The sequence below is a fragment of the Sminthopsis crassicaudata genome, chromosome 1, assembly GCF_048593235.1.
Source record: "Sminthopsis crassicaudata isolate SCR6 chromosome 1, ASM4859323v1, whole genome shotgun sequence".
In the NCBI taxonomy this organism is placed as follows: Eukaryota; Metazoa; Chordata; class Mammalia; order Dasyuromorphia; family Dasyuridae; genus Sminthopsis; species Sminthopsis crassicaudata.
This window is the reverse complement of record NC_133617.1, coordinates 737266243-737283238: the sequence shown is the minus strand read 5'-3', so window position 1 is coordinate 737283238 and position 16996 is coordinate 737266243. Positions and strand designations below refer to the sequence as shown.

At 35.8% G+C, this 16996-nt stretch overlaps 1 protein-coding gene across 2 annotated transcripts in view; it reads right to left on the bottom strand.

Annotated features, from left to right (window-relative positions):
* Positions 1-16996, bottom strand: part of CFAP20DC (CFAP20 domain containing) — a 195500-nt gene that overhangs the window by 30729 nt on the left and 147775 nt on the right. Inside the window, exons 15-16 of one of the 2 annotated variants that reach the window (XM_074284242.1) lie at positions 13003-13064; positions 9938-10037 (exon numbers count right to left, since the gene is read on the bottom strand). In XM_074284242.1, the coding sequence (XP_074140343.1) occupies positions 9953-10037; positions 13003-13064 (147 nt within the window). In that variant the 3' untranslated portion in view covers positions 9938-9952. Of the gene's footprint in view, positions 1-9937; positions 10038-13002; positions 13065-16996 lie in introns of those variants that run through there. The other variant, XM_074284241.1, reaches the window with a different exon arrangement.

Below are 16996 nucleotides of genomic sequence, written 5' to 3'. Positions count from 1 at the left end.
CTAAGTATTTTAAGAAGGATATCAAAATTATTTTAAGGTCAAAACTGACAATATGTTGATTATTAAAAAATGCAAGGCAAGTGCTTTATTACATTACACTCTGAGAGTGTTATTGTAGTTTAAAAATATCATTAAATCAGCACAAACCAACACTTATCATTTCCTGCACATTTTTCACACTGAGCTGTATTCTGACTATGAGTAATCTGTTAATCTGTTCTTTGCCACGCAATCCGTCAAAGTGACAGATTCATTCCATCCCTAATACATAATATCTTCATTTACTGTATGCCTTAGTGCAACTTTTTTTTTTTTTTTTTTTGCCAGCATTGAGATTTGGAAAATCACAAGCAAATTTATAGAATGTCACTTGGGTTCTTGCTTGTTCTCATTCCTTTCATTATCCTAGCAATAAAAATAAAACTCCCCCCCTTTTTGGATTTCTAATGTAAATTAATTGTACTTTGCAAAGTAAGGCAGTTTCAGGTTTTAACAAGTCTCATTAAAGAGGTCAAAAAAAGGGCAATGATAAAATATGGAGAGAATACACGAGTCCTGGAGTCCAAACACTAAACATAATAGAATTTTCTGCCAACGTTTGTGGCTAATGAATAGATTTTTCTCAGCCTCTAGCAGTGAAGAAGATATCATTTCATTAAGCTGTATAAAGATGAATTGCACTAAAAGGGGGTAAGATAAGATTTCAGTTGGCAGACAATTCGTTCCTAATGATAGCTACGTGGTAATTTTCTTTTAGGCTCAACCTTCTTTTCATCATGCGGCTGACGAGACACCCAGATTGTAGATTTTTGTGGTCTGCTATTGAGATGATACAAATGGTACCAATTGAAAAAATGCTTCAAAGTGTTTTATTACCTAATTTAACAGAAAATATTAAGCCCTTTCCTACCTTAATTGCTTTGATTCATCTGTTTATAAGTCTATTAGTTTGGCAAATAAATAGCATTAAGGACTTTGAGAAAGGCAATGTGCTCTTCTGCAAAATTCCAGCTAGTTCACATTTAATCTCCGTCAAATAAAGGATAATGAAGCTTATCAGTTATAAACTATCACTGGTCTTTACTCTTCTTCTGGTCCAAAGGCTCATGTACTTTAGTAAAATGTAGATAGGTTTGCTGGTTTTTTAAACTTCAAGCTTGTCAATGAGGCCATTGATTTTGGGATCGCTTTCACAAAATACCTGGTTAACTTCTAACTAGTCTTGTTTCTGTAATTTTCTTTATAATTCAATGTTCAATACTCTTCTGTTGGCTTGAGCTAGATTTTAGCAGGTTTATCTTAATGGATGACTAAGAGAATAAGACTATGTTTTATTTTAAATGAACGCACAGGGAAGAGTCAATAGAGCAATAACTTTATTGTTAATACAATTAAATCTGTTCAGAGTTGTTTGCCTTTCCTTCTTTAATTAGAAATGGGTGACAGTATATTTATTACTCTGAAAAGATTTAGTTTAGCCTTCAAACTGACGTTCTTAAATTATGGATTTCCGTTCTCCACTCAAAAATCTAGAATGATTATCTATCATCCCCAAAAGAAAAACTTCTCTATTTGGTATCCAGAACTCTTTGAAAGCTGGTTCCCATCCACCGCTCCAGACCTGCCTGTCCCAAACTTCAGTGCAGTGCATTTACATGGCCAGCTGTTTTTTGAGTATGACCTTGGGGTTTTGCTCTCCTGGCTCTCCCTTCTACCTTCCATTGTCCCAGTCCCAGAATTCCTTTAAATTGCCACTGGGGCTCCCTCCTCCCTTCTTCTTGGCTGTTTAGCTCCTTGCGTGTCTGTCCAGTAGAATATAAACTCCTTGAGAGCAGGTATTGTTCTTTGTTTTTATATCCCTGCTACATTTCACTTTGTATGTTGAGTTGAATTTTAAAATGATATTTAAAAAGAACATAATACAAAGATGGAAACTTGAATAAACATTTCTACAATAAACATAATTGGCTTCAAGGGGGAAAAGTTTTTAAATTTAGAAAGAATTCCCTGAAAGGTGGTAATATCATCAATGAGGAAGAGGGGCCTAAGTTAAGTGAACAAGTATATGTTTGAGGAAGAGCAGCCCCTTCTTTTCCAAATAGTACAAATTTTAAGTCCTAAATATTATGATAGTTGATTGTTTAAATATCAAGGGAAACTATTAGATTGTAAATTCCATTCACATGAGAAAAGAATGTGGCTTAATAAAAAAACAAAAAACAAACAAACTTTGAATCTCTTCCCTCCAGCCCAGTCGAAAGTCTATGAGAAAATTCTACATTTTTTGAAGCAGAATGGGATGTGTGTGGGGTAGATCACACCTGTTTCTTAAAGGAACAGTATGGCAAGGGTGTATTAAAATCATTTTAGATTGGAACTGACTATTAAATTTTCAGTGGGAATATGTATACACCTTGGAAATAAGCAAATGCTACAAGCCAGGGCCTGAGTTAGTGTTCTGCTGATTGTTTAAAATTAAAATGATGGAGAAAATGTTAACTTAAGAGTGTGCTATGTATAATTTTTCTTTTTCAGACAGTCAACTGTTTATGTTTCCTAGCATACCACTGTCGTATGACATGATGGATTTAGATTCAGATCCTATCTCAGATAATTTTCTCTCTCTGTGGCTCAAGTGTCTCATTTGCAAAATGACGTGATTGGATACATGACTTCCGAGGTCTCTGTGATACTATGATCTATCAGTATTTGGTGGTACTCCTGGTGTGGAAAATCCTCCACCCATGAAGATTAGCAACTCTTCTGACATTTAGAAGGTTGCCTGGGGTATGGAAAAACTATGGTCAGAAGTGAAGGAGGGCTCACTAGTAATGAAAGCAAGGGAGAACCAAGAGATAACCTACACATTCCATGCTCTCTGAGTGATGTTAATGAATCAAAAGGAAGGTCCTTAGCACAATGGTTGGGTTCCCTAGGGTGGGCTGATGGGAAGATACAAGCAAGAATCATCCAGAAGAAGAGGGCAAGGGTAGGCCGCAATCCTCATCACTGAGGGAATGCCCCATCAAAACTGAAAAGCTTGTGTGATGAGCTATCTTAATGAACATGCTTGGATAACAAGGGTAGCTAAAATGCACAGAGACTCATGTTGAAACACAATGATAAAACTCTTAGAATATCCCAAACATGCTTTTACTACGAGGGAACAATCTGTTATTAGAACATATCCTAATGATTTGTCATAATGAATCATGAACCTTTAAGAAGCTTAATAATAATAAGAGTTGGAATTTAAAGTCACTTTTAAGATTTACAAGACATATTATAAGAAATATCTCATTTTATTCTTGCAACCACCTTGGAGGAGTCAGATTTTAATAGATGAGAAAACTGAAGCAAATCCATAATGTCCGAGGCTCAATTTGATCTTATGTTCTCCTTACTCCAACACTCTCTCCACTGCAACCACTGGCTGCCTCCCATAATGAGTCTGTTATCCCTATTTCTCAATACCTAATGTTACTTTCATGGAAGTACAGATACTTAAGAGGACCTGTTTAAAGGCAACTTGGTGTCAGGGACTGGTATTTATTAGGTTCTTCAGGCCATTTTTTTTTCTCAATAGTATTTTATTTTTTCAAATGTAAAGATGTAAAGATGGTCTTCAATAGTCATTTTTGTAAGATTCTTGTGTTCCACTATGCCCAAAAGGCTATCAATTTGTGCATCCCCTTTGAAAAGTCCAGCAGTGTCTCTACTGGGTCTGATTCCCAAAGAAATCATAAAGGAGGGAAAGGGACCCACAAGTGAAAAAATGTTTGTGGCAGCCCTTCTTGTAGTAGCAAGAAACTGGAAATTGAGGGGATGCCCATCAGTTGGGGAAAGGTTGACAGACTATGGTTTTTGTATATAATGGAATATTATTATTCTATAAGAAACGATCAGCAGGATGATTTCAGAGAGTTCTGGAGAGATTTAACATGAACTGATACTGAATAAAATGAGCAGAACCAGGAGAACATTTTACACAATAAAGATAATACTGCTGATTTAGTTGCTGATTGACGTTTTTAACTTGGTGTCCATGAATTTTTAAAAAATATCGTTATAATTATATTTCAATAGAATTGATTTCCTTTGTAATCCTCTGTAATTTCCTTATGCAATGATCAGCCTGATTATATGAAGGGGTTTATTAGAACTTGCCAAACTGCCCAGAGGGTCACAATACAACAAAATTAAGAAGGCCTGGTTGAAGACAAGACCATCTAAAACCAAACATGGCCTGTGAAACACGTGCCATCACACTCCATGCGGCTTCCCCAGATGTTCCTCCATGCCTTCCTCTCACCACTGGTTCACAGAATCCCCCGGCTTCCTTCACAGCACCATTCTGGTGCCAGAACAAACGATACTCGTACAGAAAAGTCTTTGCTGATCTTCTCCCTACCCCTTCTGGAAATCACTCCCTTTTTTTTTCTGCACAATTTGTAATTATTTCTCTGTGCATATGCATGCTTTTTGAGAGTGTGGACTATTTTGTCCTTATATTCCTGGTGCCCATCACATAGCACAGTAGGTGATTCATGTTTGCTGATTTGCATTGTTCCTGAACACTTTCATTGATTGTTTTTAAAATACTCACTAATGTATGATAATAGTAAAACACACAGCCCTTAGATAATGTAGAATAAAGGTGGAGCATGTGCTTGAATATAGCAGAAGGTCCGAGTAGGAGAAGAAAACTATTCCCCTGTGTTACTAATGCCTGAGAATACTTTGAATACCACCATGGGATGTTGGGTAAGCAGAATCCATCAGAATGAAACCTTTTCAGGAAAAGGCAAATTCTTCAAAATTTTCAGATAAAGGCAAATCAATAAACCTTGGTCCTTTTCAAAAAAGAGATTTCCCAAGAATTATGAGTAACTTCTTTGAGACTTGAAAAGACATGCAATTGGACTGTCATTTGACACCGGGAGCAATGACAAGGAGTCCTTTATTATTTCAAGGCCAGGAATCACTTCAAGGTATTTCCACCAGGCTGAAGACAATCTTAATAAATAAATAAATAAACATCCAACTATAATGATAAATAAATTGATATATCATATAATATGCATATTATATGCTATATCAATTAATAAATAAAAAAAGGAAAATGACAAATAAATAAATAAATGAGTGAATAAATAAATAAGTGGGATATGATAGCATGGTACAGAGAAAAGTGATGGGGAGGCCAAATGGAAAAGAAGATACAAAAGATCACTTCTAAAGAAAATAATTTTTTAAAAACCAGAAATGGAAGTAATGGAAGCCAATAACTTCATGAGAAATCAAGAAACAATAAAGCAAAACCAAAAGAATGAAAAAAAATGAAGACAATGTGAAATATCTCACTGAAAAAAGAACTGACCTGGAAAATAGATCCAGGAGAGATAATTTAAAAATTAATGGACTATCAAAAAGCTATGATAAACAGACAAGCCTGAACATCATCTTTCAAGAAATTATCAAGGAAAACTGCTCGATTATTTTAGAACTAGAGGATAAAATAGAAACTGAAAGAATCCAATGATTCCCTAAGATGAAAACTCCTGTAAATTATTATAATCAAATTCTAGCATTCTCAGGTCAAGGTCAGCAAAAAAGAAAAAATTCAAGCATTATGGAGCAACAGTCAGAATGACACAAGATTTAAGGATTAAAGGGTTTGGAATATGTTACTTTTTATACTGAGTATAATCCTTCAAAAGAAAAATATACATTCAATGAAATAGAGAAATTTCCAGAATTCTTGAGAAAAAGATGAGGGGAAAATTTGACAAGGCTCTAGAGAAGCATAAAAAGGTAAACAGGAAAGGGATGAGAGAGGAATGTGTTGGGAAAAAGGGAAAGGGGAAGGTAAAATGGGGTAAATCATCTTACATAAAAGAGGCAAGAAAAGCTTTTCTAGTGGCGGGGATGAGGATGGAAGCAAGAGGCAGTGAGTGAATCTTACTCTCATCAGAATTAGCTCAAAAAGGAACTAACATACATCTTTGATTGGGTAGAGAGATCTATCTTACAGGAAAGTAGGAGAAGGAGATTAAAAAAGGGGAGAGTGGTTATAGGAGGAAAGGAAGACTGGGGGAGGAGGTAGTTAAAAGCAAAATTTTTTTGAGGAGGAACAGGGTGAAAAGAGGGAGAGAGAATAAGAAAAAAAAGTATGAGAAAAATGAGGTAACTATTGTTAGCAAAAACTACTGTGAAGAAATGTTTTAAGCAAGTTTCTCTGATAAGGGCCTCATTTCTCAAATGTATAGAAAACGGAGCCAAATTTGTAAAAATAAGCCAGTACCCAATTGATAAATGATCAGAAGATATGAACATTTTTCAGATGAAGTAATCAAAGTTAGCCATATGAAAAGGCACACTAACTCAATGTGTTTGGAGAATTGCAAATTAAAACAATTCTGAGGTACTACCTCAAACCTATTAGATTGGCTAACAGGACAGAAAAGGTAAATAATAAATGATGGAGGAGAGGTGGGAAAAATGAGATACTAATGATGGACTTGTGAACTGCTTCAAGCATTTTGTAGAAGAATTTATAGGAACTATGGCTAATAATACCCAAAGGGCTATAAAACCATGCACGTCCCCAATATCATTACTAGGTCTATTTCCCAAAAGAGATGAAAAACAAAAAAGGAAAATGACCTATACATACAAAAATATTTTAGCAGCTATTTTCTGGGAGCAATGTATTGAAAATTGAAGAGATACCCATCATTTGAGGATTGGCTGAACAAACTGCAGTATGTGACTATGATGAAACATGATTATTCTATAAAAAATGATGAGCAGGATGCTCTCAGAAAAACTTGGAAAGATTTCCATGAACTGATGCAAACTGAAATGTACCGGTACAAAATAATAGCAATATTATATGATGATTAGCTCTGAAATACTTTACTCTCAGCAATATGAGACAACTCTAAAGGACTTATGATGAAAAATGCTACCTATCCCCAGAGAAAGAACTGATGGTATGTGAAAGCATACTTTTTAAACTTTATTTTTCTTGAGGTTTTTTTTTGGGGGGGTCTATGTTTTATTTTACAACATGACAGAGAAATGTTTTGCATGACTACACATGTATAATCTATATCAAATTGTTTGTCTTCTCAAAAGCTTACATTAAAACAAACAAACAAACAAACAAATAAAACTTCTTCAAAGGGTCTGAAAAGATTGAATTCCATGTGACAGCTTTAGGCCCCCAAGCTCTGATTCAGGGTGAAGATTTCTGACTGGTAAAATCTGGCATCTATTTAAATCATCCAGTACAATGCAGTATGATCTGATTCAATCTGATATGATCTAGTCTAATTGAATCTCATCCCATCCAATCAGATCCCATCCTACCCAATCCCATTCCTTCCAATCCCATCTCATCCCAACTAATCCGATTCAATCTAATCTAATTCAATCCAATTTGACCAGCAACTGTTAAATACCCACTGTGTGCAAGACCATCTAGCTAGGAATTGAGAAAACAAAGAAGAAACTGAATGAAAGCCCTGCGTTCAAGCACTGGGCATTTTACCTTCCGTAATTCAAATTCAGAAAATAGAAAACCTATGTAATATATTTTTTAAAAAAGCCTATTTGTCTTGATGACTTAATGAAAACTTCTTATTGTACTATAGTCTGAAAGAATTATGTATGTAACCTGCTCTTAAAAAGCAGGTAGGTGACATGGCATATAAAGTAACAGTCTTGGAGTCAGGAAGACCTACATTGGAACCCTGTCTTGGGCTTTCATTAGCTTTACCATCCTGCTCAAGTCACTTTATTTTTTTCAGTCTCAATTTCCTTATTTGTAAAAAGGGCTGATAATAGCATGTACTTTCCAGGGATGTTGTACAGAACAAATGAGAATCTATGCAGCTCTGTAAATAATAAATCACTATATAAATGTTAGTGATAGTTATTAATAAAATTTCGATAGATTAAAATGAATTAAAATTATATTATTGTTAATGACTACTAATTTTGAAGCTACTTGGAACAGAAGATAATCTTTAAAGCATAAAATGAATATAAAACTTGAGAATATTTTAAAAATGGATACATTTTCTTTGTGTTTGGGAAAAAATATTGACCAATAGAAAGGAAACATGAAATTTACTCTATTTGGAAATCCCCAAGCCTGCAGAGAAGAGAAAAATGATGACAATAAGATCAGTTCAATGTAATGTATGTAGGGAGGGAGGAAAGAGAGAGCTTGCTTCAGTCAGCTTGTGCTGAGCTCGGGTGAAGCAGGGTCAGTGTATATTAATCATCTGTCAAAGACTGGAGGACTTTATCGGCCAATTATAGATAGAAATAAGTTTATAGCACATAAACAGGGAACAGAGCTACCAAGAATTCCAGCCCTAACATAACCAAGAGTGACATTTTTAGCATCAAGATAAGAGATGCATTTTTTAAAAAGGCTGTGCTATCTACTTCTGCTTGGTTATTTTAGAGTTATTTTACGAAATTTGTATTTCTGTTCAACTAGATATTTCCCCCCAGAAACTTACCAAGCCTCTCACTACTCTTACTCCCAATTTATCTAAGCTGAAGCAAGAATAGCAAGTGTCATCATACTCTGAAAGAAGGCCCTGATTATGGGCTCCATCCCCAGGAGCTGCTACCCAGAAGGTAATCATGGCTTATTTTATAAAATCAAGGACTAAGCAAAAATATCCTCAACTGTTTGGAGGACTCTAAACAAACATATAAATAAATGTGCCTGCTCTAAGAACAGAGCAAACCTAGAATGCCAGGGGAAGGCATCTGAAAATAAACTATGTTAACCCGAGAACGGCATCCATTTTGCTTGGTTTGGCAGAATGTCTGAGTCTAAGGGAGGCGGCACTGCTCTCCTGCCCCACTCGTTCTCAATGTCTGGGCTCACCAGGCGAGTTTCCAAGAGCCCAGGGCATTTGAAACTTAAGAGTGTGGACCCCCATGGGTCGAGGTTCTACTTTACTCCCCAGGGCCACATTGTTGGAAGAGCCCCACCCAGTTCTAACAGGACATCCCTGCTCTGAGACCCACATGTGCAGAAAAAGTGCTAAATAAATAGGAGTGACATAGAAATTCCTAAAGATGAATTCCTTTAGCTCAGACTTCTCTATCCCTTCTACTTTCTTGTATTCTTCATCACTTTATTACTGTTCTGGGTTTAATGACCCTAATAATATAGCACTGGGAAATAAATGAGAAGCAACTGAAAGAATATGTGAATGAAAAAAAAGCAAACACATTCATATAGCATCAGTAGGTGTAAGGACTGTGCTAAACACTATATGAAAATCTCATTTGATTCTCACAACAATTTGATCCTCCTGTGAGATGCTATTATTATCCTAATTTTATATATGAGGAAACTGAGGCAGACAGAGATTGAATGCCCAGCCATGTCTATGTGAAATGCTGCAGGGGGGCCATGTCCATCTGATGTGCCATAGGGAACCACATCTAGCTGATGTTCTGCAGGGGGCCACGTCTATTTGAAGTGCCGCAAGAACCACATCTTTCTGAAGTGATATCTGTCTCATGTGCCACAGGGAGCCACATCTTTCTGAAGTGCCACGGAGGGCCATGCTTTTCTGAAGTGCCATGGTGGGGGGGATATATCCATCGCCAATTCACACTCTTCAGAGCCACAGGGGGCCATGTAATTAATGTTTGCTAACACCGATCTCAACAACGCCCTCCACAGACTTCCATTCCAAGGAGAGACAATATATCAGTAAACCATCTTCTCTTCCCATCATTCACTTCCAAACGATCTCTTTTTCTTTGGTAAGAGGGAACCCCTCACTAAATGTACTCATGACAATCTGAATTGTTTTCATTTAAGAAATCAGATCCAGAGATAGCTCCCTGAGGTCCCCAATTTTGTGGAGCATTTGCAAAAACCAAACACTTAGACATGGAAGATATTCCCTCACCATTTAGTGGTCCTATATCTCCTTAGGGACAGCTTCTTCTCCCCGTGGGGAAAGGTACGGTCATCTAGACTACTTCCATTACTGCCAAAAATCAGATTTAAGGCAATGAATAAAAAGAGCACAAGGTTCCTGCAGAGAGTTACATTTCTTGAGACCTACTATGCTGAACTGTTCGGATTAAGTCCAAGACTCACCCTGAAAAGGCAACTGAGTTAAGTGAGTAGAATGTTGGGCTCCTACTTTTATAACTCCTTCAGGATTCTTTTATTTTTCCATTTTAATTATCTGTATCTTTTAAAGTATGTTCTTTACTCTAGGGTATAATAGCCTGGGATAAAGTTGCTAAGATATAAAATAAATAAATGTCATGAGATGAGGTATGGCTTTCAATTATAAGTTATAAATTTTTTTTTAACAAGATACGATTTCTCCAATTTTTATATGATGATACATGCTGACCTCATAATTTTATCACCTTTTATATTTATGGTCCAATAATGCCTTCTTGGCAAATCACAAAAGCTGCTGAATTTATGACACAACAGCCTGATAGGTAATTTACAGATTTTCTGATTGACTGTAAAACAATTTTCTAGGAAAACTGGTGGATAACATACTGGCAAATTCAGTTAACTATTTTCTTTTTCCTGAAGAAATCTGGCTCTTAATTTCAATAAATGAAAATGTAAATCACCTTTTCTGAGTGATTAAACATTTACTGAGTGATATAAAACATGTTATTTATTTAATTGATGAGGCACTTCAACATACTGTTTAGCCTTTTCTGGGCCTTTTTTTCAAAATCTGGTGCTCAGGACTTAGCACAGTGCTCAGGTATGGTTTGACTAAGTCAGAAGATAGAAGGATAATAATTCTATTCCTAGAAAGTTTGCCTTTCTTTGTATGGCTCAGAGTGTGTGAGCATTTTTAGGGGTCAAATCACTCTGCTGTCTCTGAAGGAACTTGCCATTCACTGAAAACCTTCTATCTTTTTCAGGCAAATTTCTAATTATCTCACTCCCAATCTTCTACTTAAAGAGCAATTTTATGGAATTCAAGTATACTATTTTACATTAAATTTCCATGCAGAAACTGTTTTCAGTTTAAACTTAAAGGAACTTAAATAAGAAGTTCCTCACCTTTGGTGAACAGATCACATTCACAAATGAAAATGGGAAGTCAGATCATGAAATAACAAGACTTGTTTTGTGTCTAAATTGATGCTCAGTCATTACTTTCTTATGATGCATAAGGTAGCACAACAGACAGCAGCAGAGATTGGGGAAGGTCTTGGAGGTTATTTTTAAGATTGACATAAAAGAAACTAATCTCCAAAGACAAGACTGACTAAACCAAAGCCTCCCTGGTAGTAGTGAGGTGGCCTGGGGAGGCCCATTCCACTTCAGCATCAATCCCGATTTGCTCCCACCACATCACATTGCACTATCATGCATTCTAATATCATTAGTCTACGCTCTTTGGCAGGAAGAGTGCTTTACTCTTTCATCACCTAGAATAAGAAGATGTTGTACGTAAAGTGATTTTTTTTCCTGGCTTTAACTTGTATGCGAGGGTCGTCTTAGTCTGAGAACTTCCGCCATTGATGGAGAATGGCAATTTCTATGATAGGCCAAGGCCTTCACTAGGCTAGCAAAGAGTCAATAGGGAAATTCAAGTCCTGATTCCAGAATGGTCCCTTTATCCTCTCTGCTTCTGCTACCTCTCTAGGAAACAAATGGCAGCAAAAACATTTATCCTAAAGAAATTAAATTTCTTTGAAATATTTCAGAAACAGCCATTTGCAAAGAAAGGCCAATGTTGGCAGAAGCTAATTCCATATCAAATTTATCTACTGATTATATCAGATTACAGTTTATGGATTGTGTAAAAAAGTCAAATAGCTTTGTTGAGCAATTTGTGTATCCAAAAATGATGCAATTCTATTTATTTCCAATTTGTTTGATCTTTACAACTATGGGACTTCTCTGCTCTAAGCCTGTTTTGTCCTACGGAATATGGGAACAAGAATATTTGTACTGCTATGAAAAAGCACTTTGTAAACTTGAAAACAGTATAACCACACAAGTCATGAACTGTTATGGGTCAGAACTTGAAATAAAGTGCTAATGCTTATGTACTTAGTTCACACCTTTGAAGGAGTTCACACTTTTAGAGAGCATATATAAGGAGGAGTTCTGGAGCCCACTAAAGGACAAGTCCACTCTTGGACTTCTGAGAGATTCACAAGTCAGAAGTCCACAATCCCACTCTCTGGGAGGAGGAGTCAAGATTCATTCCCACTTCCATCTTTGTGCTGGCTGGAGACACTGGGAGGACAAGAGGCTGAAGCTGGCAGAAACAAAGGATAGCAGCAACAGTGCTGAGAACCAAGGAGAGAGGTAGGCCTATATTAAAGCTTACCGGGCGCCCCAGGAAAAGATTCAAGACTTGAAAAGAGAAAATAAAGGATTTGGACTTTAACTCCTGGCTGCATTTGAGGTGATTATTGAAACTGAACTGAAAGAAAGGCAACCTCCAGAAGCGCCCCAAGAAACCTGCTCCCAGAGAACATTACAATTTAGAGAAAAAGATTACAATGATTGATAAGAGTGGGATTTCACTGAATTATTCAAGGTTCCTTTATAAATTTGAGGTTTTAAAAATAGTGATATTTGGATCCAAGAAATTCTGAAACATGAAATGGTCATTTAAATTTGTAGAAGTATACTGAAAATGCTTTAATGCCATAGAAAAATAAATTTAAAATATAATGAATTATCATTTGCCAATTAAAAATAAAAGTCATGATTAGCATTTTCCCCCCAAGGCAATTGGGGTTAAATGACTTGCCTTAGATCACACAACTTGTAAGTGTGAGGCTGCATTTGAACTCAGGTCCTCCTGTCTTCAGAGGGGTGCTGTATCCACTACAGCATCATCTAGCTGACCCTATTACCATTTATTCTGAAGAAAAATAGAATAAAGCCCAAGCCAATCTTCCAAGCAATTTAAACTCTCCTCACCAGGAGGGTTGAGGATTGCTTACCGAGGGTTAGAAGGAGAAGGAGGATCCATTTCTTTCTGATAGTGACGTCCTTGATTGACAGGCTGCAAAAGATAGTGAAAAGAGTACTTAGAAGATACCGCTGCAAACAGTTTATTTGACAAAGTGCCATTCTTAGGCACACATCCTACCTAGGAATTCATCAGAGCTGTTTTAGTTTACCTCAAACCTGTCTTAGTTTACCAATGTGTTGACTGATATTGGGTCATCAATGAGTGTGATTAAAAACTAGCCCCAGCCTCTCAGGCTGACTACTCGAACCCCAAAGGGAGAAGAAGTCCAGTTAAGTACAATCCTGTACAAAAAAGGACATTTAATGAATTGTCAGACTTTCAGGATTTTGTTGCAAAAAGACCTGAATAGAAAATTTGATATATAAGAACCAAGAAAAATATAAACTAACCATCAAAGACTAATTACAAGACATACAATAAGGACAAATTGTTTTATATATGGACATGGAATTGTCCAAGATTATCATTAGTAATTGGGTAGTTTGAAAGAAATACTGGAGTAGAGGGCAGAGTATGATATGATTCTAAAAAGCCAAACCATATAGGAAAAGGTAAAAAAGTCTAATTAAATCATACAAATGAGGTGTAAGAGCAAGAAATGATACAGAGGAAGTAAAGGAAGAGGGCTGGTAGTTCTGGAATCCTACTCACTTTGGGAATGGGTTAAAGAGGAAACAATATATATCTTAAAAAGTACAAAAATCTTCTAAATTCAGAAAGAAAGAAAGAATAGGGTAAGGAGATAGGGAGGAGGAAGAGGATAAGGGAGAAATTTTTAGAGGGACCCTACTCAATATCAGATTAAGGTTAAAGATGGAACAACATATACATTTAGAAAGGAATAAAAATCTTCTAAATTTATAAAGAAATAAAGTGAGGGAATAGAATATGTGGGAGGATATAGGAATGTATAGTATAAATAGTGGATAAGACATATAGACTAATGAGAATGGAATAAAGAGGAATAAGGTGAGGGGAAGAAAATAAGGGAGGTATCTTTGGATTGGGGATATAGTAAGTAATAGGAGGGCAAGGTTTTTTTTTGTTTGTTTGTTTTTGTTTTTTTTTAATTATCTTTATCTGAAATCTCTCAGCCACCACTGCTCTTAATAGTATTTTTCCTGGGTTACTGGGATTGCTTTGTTTGAACAACACTACAAATAATATTTTTTAGATATTCACCATCATATTCATCATCATATTCAACTGTCACCCATGTTTTCTGTGTATAATCCTTTGAACTGCCATAATAATGATTTCTTATTAGGAGTTATAAGTATCATCTTCCCATGTAGTTATGTAAACAGTGAATTCCTTTTGATTTCTCCTGTTTATCTTTTTACGCTTCTCTTGAGTCTTGCATTTGAAAGTCGAATTTCCTTTTCAGCTCTTTACATCATTTATTATTTTATTTTACAATAATAATAATAATAATAATAATAATAATAATAATAATAATAATAATAATAATAATAATAATATATTATTTAACTCATTTTCCCAGTTATGTAAACAGGAATTTACAGTTTGTTTTTCTTTTCTTTTGTTAAAGCATTTGGGGTTATGTGACTTGCCCAGGATCACACAGCTATTAAATGTCTGAGGCCAGATTTGAATTCAGGTTCTCCTGACTCTATGCCAGTGCATTATCTACTGGGCCACCAAGCTGCACCAACCCCCCCAATTTTTTTTATTTATTTTTTTTTTTTTGCGGTATTGTTGAGCTTGGCTGAGTCCCTGCCTTTGTCCACTATATAGACTCTGCCCTACATTAATTTTTTTAAGCTGATCTTGGATCCTAAATTCCTTACTTAAAAATCTTCAGTGTCACCCCATTTCTGTGAAATAAAGTCCAAGTTCTTTTGGCATTCACGCATGGCATAATCTTTGTGGAAGTTGTTCCCCCATCTTTATCCTTTATGAACATCATCTATAATTTCTCCCCTCACTATGGTGAGGTGAGGCATTAGTCAATACAAAGGAACAGAATTGGGATGTGGGATAGATACTATGAGTGATGTACAGCAGAAAGCTCAGTTTGCCTGGACAGAAGATTATGGGAAAGGGGTATTGTCTAATATCACTGGGAAGGCAGTTTACGGTGAGATGATGATGGACTTTAAAAAGTCAACCCAAAGCATGTATATTTGATCCTAAAGGCAATAGGGAGCCACTGCAGAATGACACAGTCAGAGCTATACTTCAGGAAAATACAAGTTGTGTTTAGGATGGCCTATATTCAGGAGAGATATGGGGCAGGCAGACCAATTAGGTGATTGCAAGATGAGAGATGATGAGGATCTGAAGGAGACCATATATGCACAATGCATATTCCAACTTATTTGTGAAGTTCTTCCTGACTCACCCCAGGTGAAAGTGATCTTTCACCTTAGAAAATCCACAAATTAATACTAACTATTTAGTATTATCATTTTTTTTTTGTTATGCATCTCCCAATTACATTTTAATCTGGTTTAGCAGCATTAAGAGGCTTTACAGGGATTCCCAAGAGTTTGACACCTTTGTCCTAGACCTCTGATTGGTTGCGAAGACCCTTTATGAGGTCAAAACTACTTCCAAAATAATATGATGTTATTTTAATTATATAATCCACATAAACAAAAGCTGCTTTGGAGGGTCCTCAATAATTTTTATGAATTTAAAGGGGCCCTGACACCAAAAAGTTTAAAAAACATTGATCAGGGAATTAAGAAAAGATATTTCATAAAAACATTTGGTACTGAAGAGTCTGATCACACAGGTTAACCTTAATGCTTTGCTCTACTTTTTATAAAAAGCTGGATGACATGATCACCTCAAGGCCCAATTGACTATTTGATACTCTTCTCTTGAGGCTAATAATGGAGGAATGTAACTCAACATTGATAAACTAATGTCTCTCAGACTCAAGAAATAATGTAAAGAGGCCCCACTGTACCTGTATTATTGCTGACTGTCAATCATACTCCATACACAAATCCATAGTCACAATAATCTTACTTCTGTACATTACATTAGAAACAGGTGGGTGTGTCTTGACTCCATCCAAAAAACTTTAAAACTGAACTGAATGTTAAATAAATTATTGAATTGCTAGAACACACAGTAAGAGGCTTATTTACTGTAGGGCCATAGAACTTTATAGCTGGAAGAGCCCTAAGAGTTCATTTAGTCTACTCCTACCCATTAAACATAAGCATCTGATGCCTGGATAGTGGAATTGATTTGCACTCAGGGTCAGGAACAGAATCTAAATGTATTCTTGACCTTAAAGAGTCCTATGCTTATTCCTCTACAATTCAGTGACTGGCTTTGAGGTATCAAGAACAGAAACGATGCATAAGATCTTTACAGTGAATCCTTTCCCTTTATTATTTCTTTAAATATTCCTATTTAATTCAGGGACTCTTAAGTTGGGACCATGAATTTAAGTTATTTTTTAAATATTTTGATAACTATTTCAATAGAGTTAGTTTTTGTTATAATACTAAGTATTTTATTTTATTCATTTAAAGATATTTCTCTGAGAAAGGGGTTCACAGAATTCACCAGACTGTAAAAGGGAGTCTGTGACATAAAAAAGATTAAAAAGCTTTCATTTAAGGGAAATTGAATATCCAATCTCAGCATCACAGTCACTTAATCTGATGAGATATCATGTAGCATAAGTGAATTTAAGTGCACATGGGCAATCAGGCTCAAGGCATTTCAAAGCAATGGCAATAAAATAAACACAATAGCTGTGAGAAGAGTAGAGGGAAGAACACATCCAAAATTTGGTTTTATGATTTCACTGATTAAAATATTAATTAGTTATGTAATTAAGGTTTTATTATCCGGGGAGAAAAAGAATTAATTAGGTCAAGAAAAGGTCCTAACTTATGATCTTGCCTGGAAAGGACCTGTTCAGGATTACTTGCTATGATAAATAAACATGGAGGGGTTTAGTGTTCAGTCTTTGG